At 47.6% G+C, this 9,664-nt stretch overlaps 5 protein-coding genes and 2 non-coding genes across 7 annotated transcripts; 2 read left to right on the forward strand and 5 right to left on the reverse strand.

Annotated features, from left to right (window-relative positions):
* Positions 1–3: 3 nt before the first annotated feature.
* Positions 4–91, forward strand: BDV38DRAFT_t65. Its single transcript has one exon. It is a non-coding gene; the product is annotated as a tRNA-Pro (tRNA).
* A 521-nt stretch (positions 92–612) lies between these two features.
* On the reverse strand, positions 613–1,997 carry BDV38DRAFT_290270 (NO-inducible flavohemoprotein; the record flags this gene model as incomplete). Its single annotated transcript, XM_032061448.1, has 2 exons — positions 613–1,925; positions 1,978–1,997. The coding sequence occupies 2 exons, from the start codon at positions 1,995–1,997 to the stop codon at positions 635–637; spliced, it is 1,311 nt and encodes a 436-aa protein (XP_031916644.1). The 3' UTR covers positions 613–634.
* Positions 1,998–2,367: 370 nt separating this feature from the next.
* BDV38DRAFT_290272 (putative multicopper oxidase) lies at positions 2,368–3,766 on the reverse strand (the record flags this gene model as incomplete). Its single annotated transcript, XM_032061449.1, has 1 exon — positions 2,368–3,766. The coding sequence occupies exon 1, from the start codon at positions 3,724–3,726 to the stop codon at positions 2,368–2,370; it is 1,359 nt and encodes a 452-aa protein (XP_031916645.1). The 5' UTR covers positions 3,727–3,766.
* Positions 3,767–5,433: 1,667 nt separating this feature from the next.
* On the reverse strand, positions 5,434–5,654 carry BDV38DRAFT_239935 (uncharacterized protein; the record flags this gene model as incomplete). The annotated part of the gene is made up of 1 exon (XM_032053828.1): positions 5,434–5,654. A coding segment is annotated over one exon (220 nt), but the record flags the coding sequence as incomplete, so codon positions are not given.
* Positions 5,655–6,136: 482 nt separating this feature from the next.
* On the forward strand, positions 6,137–6,432 carry BDV38DRAFT_19370 (uncharacterized protein). Its single transcript, XM_032052314.1, has one exon. The coding sequence runs from the start codon at positions 6,216–6,218 to the stop codon at positions 6,399–6,401; it is 186 nt and encodes a 61-aa protein (XP_031916647.1). The 5' UTR covers positions 6,137–6,215; the 3' UTR covers positions 6,402–6,432.
* A 183-nt stretch (positions 6,433–6,615) lies between these two features.
* On the reverse strand, positions 6,616–8,412 carry BDV38DRAFT_19376 (formate/nitrite transporter family protein). The gene is made up of 4 exons (XM_032052315.1): positions 7,629–8,412; positions 7,455–7,575; positions 7,031–7,387; positions 6,616–6,977 (listed from the first exon to the last, which is right to left on the reverse strand). Exons 1-4 carry the CDS (start codon positions 7,914–7,916, stop codon positions 6,808–6,810), a joined length of 936 nt encoding a protein of 311 aa, XP_031916648.1. The 5' UTR covers positions 7,917–8,412; the 3' UTR covers positions 6,616–6,807.
* An 841-nt stretch (positions 8,413–9,253) lies between these two features.
* Positions 9,254–9,341, reverse strand: BDV38DRAFT_t69. Its single transcript has one exon. It is a non-coding gene; the product is annotated as a tRNA-Pro (tRNA).
* Positions 9,342–9,664: the final 323 nt, after the last annotated feature.

Here is a 9,664-nt window from a genome sequence, read left to right on the forward strand (position 1 = left end):
ATCGCCCGGATGGTCTAGTGGTATGATTCTCGCTTTGGGCTCTATAGTACCAATCTGCGAGAGGCCCCGCGTTCGAACCGCGGTTCGGGCCACTTTTTTGATCGATGCTACTGTGTGGTACGGAAAATGGGTGCTGATTTGACCTTTAATATGTATTACAATTAATTTCACGACTCGGAAGGAGATATGTAGGTGTCTCTCTCTCTCCCTTCTTCCATATTTTCACTTATAACTACCCTATAGAACAATTAGAAGGAAGTATGAATCTCAGAACTGACAGAAGGCATATCTATTTTGGTGACCCTCTCTGGATCTGAATGGGGAAAATACCACCGACAATACTTTCACACATTACATAGTAGAGTTGAGATATACATGGCCAGGTCTAACCATGGTCTACAAACACTGCCACAAAAATAAATCGAACTACACGTCCCATACAAATTGCGGCAGAGTTCTTATGTATCGTGCAAACCGAGATATTTGACAAACAGTACATGATATGAACCAACATTAGATTTGAAGATTAGAAAAAGAAGAAAAGAAAGAAAAACTCATACTCGGATGGAGTAAGCTATATGCTTCTTTACCTCACCACTTCTATTCTAAGAAGTGCATGTCTCACGGGTTCTTTTTATTCAGTCGGGGAACCGAACACTTCCATATGAATCCGGTCCTCCTTCACACCCAGATCTTTCAGGGAATTGCTCTGCGCATTCATGAACAGCTTCGGACCACAGATATAGTAATCCGCATCCGGGAGAACGGCCTGTTCCTTAATCTTGTGGAGATCCGCCCTACCTTTAAAATCATAGTCGACGCCCTGCTTGTCCCTTTTACTGACCTCTTCATAGAACACCGCGCGATGAACCTGTGGATTCTCCGAGATAATCTTAGCCAACCGGTCCTTCATCGCATGCACGCGACCATTTCGCACAGCATGAACGAAGACCACGCGTCTCGACCCTCCCTGATCCACAATAGTTGTCAACATCGATATCATAGGCGTAAGCCCCACCCCACCACTAATAAGCACAACAGGCGTAGTAGCATTGACATCCAACACGAAATCCCCAAACGGCATACTAACATCCAGCTCCGCGCCGACAGGTAAACCCTCATGCAGCACATTCGAGATACGACCGGCGGGCTTCTGTCCTAGCGCGAACTCCCTCTTCACGGAAATTTGGAAGTACTCTCTATTCGGCACATCCGACAAGCTATACTGCCGGGGCTGATAGACCCCCAGTTCCGGGACAAAGCACTTCACACTAACGAATTGACCAGGCTTATACACCGGCAATGCACCCTTATCGAAGGGTGTGAGGTAGAATGAAATGATCTCCTCTCCCTCGTGGATCTTCTTCGAGATGAAGAACTTCCGCCACCCCTTCCACCCACCCGGGGTTGCCTCCGCTTGGCGGTAAAGCTCGCGTTCAAAGTCAATGAAGTACCCCGCCAGTTCCCCATATGCGGCTTTCCAGGCGTCGAGGACTTGGTCGTTGACCGCGTCGCCAAGTACCTCTTTGATGGCGGCGAGAAGACCCTCTCCGACGATCGGGTATTGGTCCGCTGTGATCCCCAGACTGGCGTGTTTATGGCCAATGCGGGAAATGGCTGTTTTGAGGGCTTCCGGACGCTCGATGTTGGTGGCGTAAGCCCATACTGCGTGGGCGAGGGCGGCGGGTTGCTCGCCTGTTGCTTGGTGGGCAGTGTTGAAGATGTTCTTGAGTTCGGGGTGCTGCTGGATGAGGCGCTGGTAGAAGAGGGTAGTGATTGCGATGCCGTGGTCTTGGAGTGCGGGGATCGTGGACTTGACGATTTGGATTTGCTGAGGGGTGAGCTTGTTTCTGGAGACTGTTGTTGTGAATTGGAAGGCTCTGGTGAGCGGGAGTGCCTTAGGCCTGAGGCGGGGGATAACGAGCCTTGGGATGAACATCGTTTTGGTTAGCATTGTTATGAGAGTATTGGGCTTACATATTCTGTTCATGTTCCATGGGGTACGGGGGAATAAGACTTTAAACCGTGGGCTTTACGGATGATTGAGTTTTGATGATGTAAATTAGGGTTTGAGTTGACTTGAGTGTGACGTGACATTATCCAATATATAACCGTAACCCATAAACCTAACCTCACGGGTTGAAGATGCTACATGTTGAGCGTTCTGTCACTCGACCAAAGTACCTTTGGCATTTGGTCGTGCCTCCAACCGAACAATCTGGCCAACATTACATTAACTATTTAATGATTGGAGCTGTTGGTGCTACTCATATATACTTAGATTGGAGGGATTTATTCCTACACAAATCATGTTGATAGATGGAAGCAAACGCAATCAATCAATCTAGGGATTCAACTAGTTTCCCTTTACGGGTGAAGCTTACAACCCTCACAGGGCTGCGGCGGCAGCGTACTATAATACAACGTCGGCCTAGGCTCCCCGGAAACGTTCAAAAACCCTTTCGCACCCTTCTCCAGACGAAAAATAGCGTGATCCACAATTGTATAAGTCCCTGGAACAACCATCTTCATATCTACGATAGTTGACCCGCCGGGGGGCACACTGACCGTCTGCACGCACTGCCCGGGGGAACTCAGCACATCCGAATCACGATAGACCTTATTAAAACAGCTCCCGATGACATGAAACGAGCTAGTTAGATTCGGGCCTCCATTCCCGAAGAAGATGCGAACGGTATCATCAAGCGTAGCCTTGAGCGGCTTCTCGGTTAGGGCAGCCTCGCTGCCATTGAACACCACCACGTCGGCTGCTTCGCGTAGCGCATGCGGCCACGAGAACTCGACCGTCGATGACATCTGGCCGTCATCGTCTGGCTCGGGCGGCTCGTGGTAGAACTCGCTTTGCATTACGTAGTACTCTTTGTCGACAGGGGGTAAGTCTTGCTCTGGCTGCACGTATATGAGTCCGTACATGCCGTTGGCGATGTGGACGCCCACTGGGCCTACGGCACAGTGGTAGATGTAGAGACCGGGGTTTTGGAGCTTGAATCTCGCTGTTTTGGTCTCGCCTTCGTTGACTGTGGTTAGGGCTGAGCCGCCGCCCGGGCCCAGGAAGGCGTGGCAGTCTATGTTGTGTGGCATACCGGAATCGTCGTGGTTGGTTATTTTCAGGTTGAGCACGTCGCCGACGCGCGCGCGGATGAATGGGCCGGGGACGCTATTGTTGAATGTCCATTTTTCGTATTTGTACTGGTTTGTTAGTTGTTCTAGTTTTGAGACTGTTGTGAGGTCTACGTCTAGGATGACTGGATAGTCTCGTGTGATCGGTGGGGGGACGTTGGGGGCGGTGGTGAGGATTGCTTTCTCTGTTGGGAGGTTCTCACTACCTAGGGACTTGGACGTCTCTTTCTTCGTGTCTTGAATTCCGTTATCGGGAGCTAAGGGGTCGGGGTGGGTGAAATAGTTCTCGTCGCCGTCTAGTTTAACAGCGCCATGTTGTTGAGCGTAGAAAAGCCAGCTGAGCGTGGCGGCAGTGGAAAGGAGCAGTGCATATTTGGCTCCCGTACTGCTATTGTATCTCTCACTTGGGATCCCTTTCTTGGATTCGGTTGAAACCTGCCTCTCACCGAGTGGACGCCGTAGGGGAGAGACCAGCGACTGGCTAGGGAGTAATCGGGGCGAAAGCCGTCTGGCTCCCCGAATAGTAGTCACTGACGCATAGCGACATTTGGTACGATATAAGGAGCTGAACGCAGTGTTCATCATGAGAGGTATTCCCACGTATAGTATTTACAATGCACTGAAAAGGTAACTATACAAGGTGAAAGATCCAGTGATGAACAATTCTGTACCAATTTATACACACAAGCCACGAGCCACAAAATACACGAACTCCGAGGAAATCTGCAATTCCTAGGACACCCTCCATCATCTAGAATTCACCTTCCCATAATATCACAAGAACCTATAAGGTCTGGTGTTGGGTCCGTCAAATCGGAACGAAGCGAAAGTGATCGATTCCACGGTTGAGATGTCATGTTATGCATAAGGTTACCGGGATCGGCCATGTCATGCGGACAAATCGATCTTATTACGAGAGCAAAAGTAATGTGCCACCTGTGATTGATGCTGCATGATTCAAGATGTCTTAAAACATACCCTTACCTCCGCAAATCCCGCTGCGGACCGAAGACCCTGTTCTGCTGTGGAACAAGAATTATTATGCAACACATTCGCCACGCCACTTTACTCTGTAGATTATGAGCCACTGGCTGTCTGTATAGGTAGTCATCGGATCAATTGCATGCAGTGTAGTACTTTTGTTCAAGCGGGGCTGGGCTGTGAAGCCACGAAAATTATTCAGCTGAAGGAACAGGAGTGGAATGACGATCTCATCCCTTTCGGATGGCCAGCGAAGACAAGGCTGGTTCTTGGAAGTTGAGATGGGATGCTGTGAATGTAGTGTTAGTTAAAGTACACTAATGTATGTGTGTATGTATGTAATCAAGTGAAGGTCCATGTTCAACCACTTAGTCTCTCATCTTTCTCTCCTCTATTTACCCTTCTTTTAAGAGGGGAGGGGGTGGGGGGGAAGTAAAAAAAAAAAAAAAAAAAAAAAAAAGGTAAGGGTACTTCCAGATCGTAAGCCTACAGGCGCTCGTCGGGATACTATGAGGCTGCCAGCCTTAGGAGTTTAGCTCTAAATTTATGATGTCCCAATTGGAGCTGTTAAGTCAATCTTTAAATAGTGTGTCGTGTTGGTTTGTATAAGATTCGAAATAAAAGAGTGAATACAGACTCCAAGCCCGCTCCCTTCTTCCCCTTTAACACACACTCTCTACTCAACACTAGACTCTTTGACATAACTCGCTGGTATTAGCCCCAAGTGATCGCAATTACGCCGTCTATGCTTCCTTCTTTAAATTCCTGCGGATCCTAAAGCTCTTCACCAGAGTATGGCACTCATGAATACAGGAACGCTTGTGATCGGCGAGTTGCGCGATGACGAGATTGAACGCGACGATACAGTTCGTGGCATTCTTAGGCATCTTATTGTCAACATTCTCATCGATTCTGAAAATACTCACCTCTATTCCTCGAGACTGTTCACGGAAGAGGATGGGGAAAAATTTGAAAATAGATGCGACCTAACAGCAGATATCTGTTCCATTCTGGAGGTGATGGCTACCATTAAGAATGTGAAGCTACTGCAGGTAACTTGGTTCAAACAACGGCAGCAGTCGCTTTTACGTGAAGCTTTAATATCAGGATCTGTTAAACCACAGAGGGTTAGCAATTTTATTGCGATAACGTGGGAGGATATGGTACAAGCAAAGATTGACGGCTCGGAACTGGCTTTCGACTACGAGGAGCCGCCTTGGAGGGTTGTACCAGGGAAGAAGCCACATGATTATGGACAAGGGCTTGGTAGACATCATATTGGAAAACTATATCCCCTCAATGTGGCTCTTGCTCAAATGGCCCTGGATAAGGAACACACGACGACAAAGAAGAGAACTTCTACACCCTGCGCGACAACAAGGACCAACCGGATGGAACTAACGGACAGAAAGATATATCCCCGCCCAGTCCATTCGTCTCTGGAGGAAACAACCGATGTAGGCATTGGCAGTTGTGAAAAGTGTCTTGAACCGGCTAACCATGGTAGACCTCGTATGAAATATACGCACATGTTGAGTTTCCAGTCATTGGCCACGTGCTGTACATACTATCTCTCCACCTGTTTGAGAATGGCTATCGGGAATTAAGGCACATACCATATTACAGGATCATCCAGAGTTACAATGGGCCCCATAAGGTGACAGGCCAGCTTCTCAAGATTACTGACTCTAGCCTGGAGGCATTGGAAGGCAAGCTGATTACTGTTGATTTGTAAGGTGATTGGCATTGAACAGCACAGAAGTAAGCTAACTAGATGAAGACTGGACAATATCAGGCTTAAGCAGTCAAAATACCTTGTAACTTGGCCAAGGAACAGGGGGTATCTCGACTATGTCACCGATGATCGAGACAAGAGATATTGGCGACCTTACGTTGGTCAGTTATTCAATGTTGAAAAGCGTATCAAGGAACATATTAAAGGGTCCACGAGAACAATACCAGATTCACTACATTACTTCGTGATCCATAAGGGTAATGGAATGAGAGCGATGAACTTCATTCGGCTCTGGTCTTTCACAGATCACCAGTGCTTTGACCAGGAAACGAAGAGTGTATTTTCGAACATCCTTGAGATGGCCTTCGCATTTGCTTTTCAGTCCTTGCCCCCTAATATCCTCGAAAAGTATTTTGGTCGCCTACACGGAATTTCGTATTCTGGTCTTGGCTTGAATGTTATTGGGAGACCTTATCAGGTCGACTATCGATTCAATAGCAGCCCCGCCTTGAACTATGTCACAATTGACTTGAAACATATCTAATCAAAGCTTGCTGAGGCTGTCTTGGGCGCCACAGGGGAGCAAATCCATCTGAGTTATCCTCTTGGTAGTCCGGAAGCACGGATAGGGATTATACTGCCTAGCTAGATTTCGGGTAGGGGTGAGAGGTATGTAAGAGCAGAACTTTTTATATAACAACCTGTAGAAGATACGACAGTCTAACATGCGGATATTTACAACAATACAATCAGGTATCTTCAAAGTAGTGTGATCATCCGATATAGAAGGCCAGATAAAATTGCAGTCAGGTACTACCTAATAATCGTCGCCTATTATACTATGTTCGGGGATCTCTCTGATTCTCTTAAATGGTTCTATATGTCCCAAGCCTCCCATTATTATTACTTAAGCTATACATTCGACTGATAACTAGTTTGGAATACTACCATTAACTACCCAGTGCAGCGGGCGAGGTATCCACCACTCCGACACCAGCTTCCACGTCGTCCTTCTTTAGAGTCATGCTGCTCACTTCCGACCTGGAGTGGCCGAAACGCTTGATCCCAGTGACCGTCATCGAATCAGTTTGGAGCAAGTACATGTACCAGTAGTAGACACCTGACCCTTATTAGAACGAGTTGTTCGGTCCCAAAACAGGCAGATTCACTCACCGCAAAATAAACCTCCCCCCAAGATATTGCCGATCAAGGTCGGAATGATTCCTTTCCAGATATACAGACCAACCGTAATGTTAGGAGCTCCGACCCAGATAGCCAGCGGGATAAAGATCATGTTGGCCACGACGTGGTCGAAGCCAAGAGATACGAACGCGAAAATCGGCCACCAGATGCCGATGATCTTAGAGGTGAGGTCACGGCCCTGGATGCCGAAAAAGCAGGCGAGGCAGACGAGCCAGTTGCATCCGATGCCGCGAAGGAAGATCATATGGAAATCGGGGCTGACTTGCTTTTTCGTAGCGAATGCGATGACTTGAGACTTAAAAGGATCTGCAGAGAAGACGTTGCCATCTACTTCTATATTAGTGATACTGCTCCTTCTCGGGGACTATGGAAACGTTGAGGCGATTGTACTTACACCCGAATATAATGGCAACGACGAAGAGAGACCCAGCCAGGTTACCAAAGAACGTGACAATCCAATGAATCAACATCTTATACCACGGCAACCGGCGTTGGAGAGCAGCGACAGTAGTGAACTGGTCATAATTTAGCGGCCTTTTTTACCTGCAGGGAAGGCCAGAAGCCTTACCATGAAAGATCCGGTGCAGAGATCGGCCCCAGTTAAGATAATCATACACAAGCCGTACGGAAAGACCAAAGCACTGATTGTGCGGATGAGCCCCGGGGCATTTTCCTGGAACCAGGGCGTAGTGTTAGTGCTGAGGACGGTTCCACAGGCGAAGGCAAGCAGACATCCAGCCGACACTGCGCTGAAGAAGACTTTGTCGAGACGCATATTGCCCTTGGCAACTCCAGCTCGCCCGACGAATTCGATCACCTCGGCTGGAGTGAAGGCATCCAGGCTGATTTGCGACATGTTGCTTTGGGTCTCTGGATCTAGATGGATTACACAATGACAGCTCCAGAGGAGCTCGTAGCGCAGATGCAGGGAAGCTCAACGAAGACAAGGACGATAACGCTTAGCGACACCAGCCGGTTGGGGCATGATGCCCACATATAACCCGGCATTGTAAACCTTATCAAGACATCTGCCCGGAATGAGTGACAGCGTCGAGAGACCACGATGATCGACGGCAATATCGATGATCATAACAAAGTTAAATTGGTGCTTATCGAGCGTCCGTCGCTGGGAGACGACAGCGGGTCTGCTTTCCCATGCATATTATTGAAGACCCGTGCATATTCGCCGGCATTGCAAGGGAGCAAGACTGCAAGATGGCTCCGCCGATCGAGAGATAAGAGTTGAGATAGGGAACCCTAAGTGCCTCGGGGCGAACCAGATCGTATCCACTTATCAGCCCAGTGATAAGGATTGCGACACCTTCTCCGCGGGCTCCATCGCTTTATGATAAGGGTTCTTTAACAATGTTACATTCTGACAAATCCTGTTTGATCTATAGGACAGGATCGTTCCATTGGGACTGGCCTTGTGGGAAAAGGCCCACTAGATTGCAGACCAGACCTGCATATAATAGGACTCCAAAAGAATTCCAGGTCAGGATCACCAGGCTAAAACTACAGTTTGAATGACGTCTAGGTCTTTAAGCGGTTTTTTTCCACCACTCCGGTGCTACTGATTATCTCGCGTGCATCATTGTAGAGTTTCGCTTGGTAGCTGGCCCTGGATGATCTCTCAGAGCGATATTTCTCTTCGCACCTTGTTCTCTCTATATAGCTCTCTAAGCCCTTGTCGTTAGTTTTGTACTGTTCTTGCCTGCCGTCAGTCCTATTGCTGGATTAAGTTACGGTACTAGGTGACAACTATGGAGGAGGGAAGGACTACCAAATAGCCCACAATAATAATGTTAATAACGAAGTATGGCGGAGCACAGAAACTAACGAGTAGGATGAAGAGCCGGGGAGACTCTAGAGGAAAGAAGCGATCTATGAATCGACAGGCTGCATATGAACTGATATAAGTCGACTTACTGATTTGAATCTGGCATACTCATGATGATGCGGGCTGGGGTTGAACAACTTTCTAAGAATCAAGTGCTGTACGGAGTACTTGAAATAATATTACCTAGGTTAGCGACCGAGACGAGTGGGACGCCAGGACTTCGAAGAAATGTGTCGGAGATGCGACGCTAAGGGACAAAGAAAGCGATACGGTAGATAATGTAGTACAGTGTGAAGAAGTGAAGAGGAGGATTGATTAGTGGAGGGAGGGGAAGGAAAAAAAAAAAAAGAATGGGCCCGAACCGCGGTTCGAACGCGGGGCCTCTCGCAGATTGGTACTATAGAGCCCAAAGCGAGAATCATACCACTAGACCATCCGGGCTCCGGTGAGGTGATTTTAGCTATACTGAATTATGACCTGCGGTTAGTGTTATCTACGCAATCAACTGAGCACGCCTCATAATTGCTTCTAACAAGCCCTTGCTTATACTGAATTCCTTATATAAGTGTTCAATATTGACTTATATAGAGAAGGTTATTATATAGCACCTTTAATCAGTACTCAACGCGGTCTAGTCATAGTATCATGATAACAGAGGAACCATGTAACGTATATATATCTTCGCTGGCTTAGTATAGTATATCATGATCCACCCATTGAAAAGATATCCACACCATCAATGTAATTACATAACTCATTGCGCC

This window comes from Aspergillus pseudotamarii, assembly GCF_009193445.1.
Source record: "Aspergillus pseudotamarii strain CBS 117625 unplaced genomic scaffold BDV38scaffold_11, whole genome shotgun sequence".
NCBI classification, from domain to species: Eukaryota; Fungi; Ascomycota; class Eurotiomycetes; order Eurotiales; family Aspergillaceae; genus Aspergillus; species Aspergillus pseudotamarii.

What these genes read in the sequence shown, in the direction of transcription:
- BDV38DRAFT_19370 (XM_032052314.1), top strand. Translation starts at nt 6,216, where the DNA reads ATGGCCTTCGCATTTGCTTTTCAGTCCTTGCCCCCTAATATCCTCGAA.
- BDV38DRAFT_19376 (XM_032052315.1), bottom strand. Translation starts at nt 7,916, where the DNA reads ATGTCGCAAATCAGCCTGGATGCCTTCACTCCAGCCGAGGTGATCGAA. An exon ending in TCTGCACCGGATCTTTCATG is followed by an intron (nt 7,576 to 7,628) that starts GTAAGGCTTCTG and finishes AATTATGACCAG; the next exon opens with TTCACTACTGTCGCTGCTCT. An exon ending in CGTTGCCATTATATTCGGGT is followed by an intron (nt 7,388 to 7,454) that starts GTAAGTACAATC and finishes ATATAGAAGTAG; the next exon opens with ATGGCAACGTCTTCTCTGCA.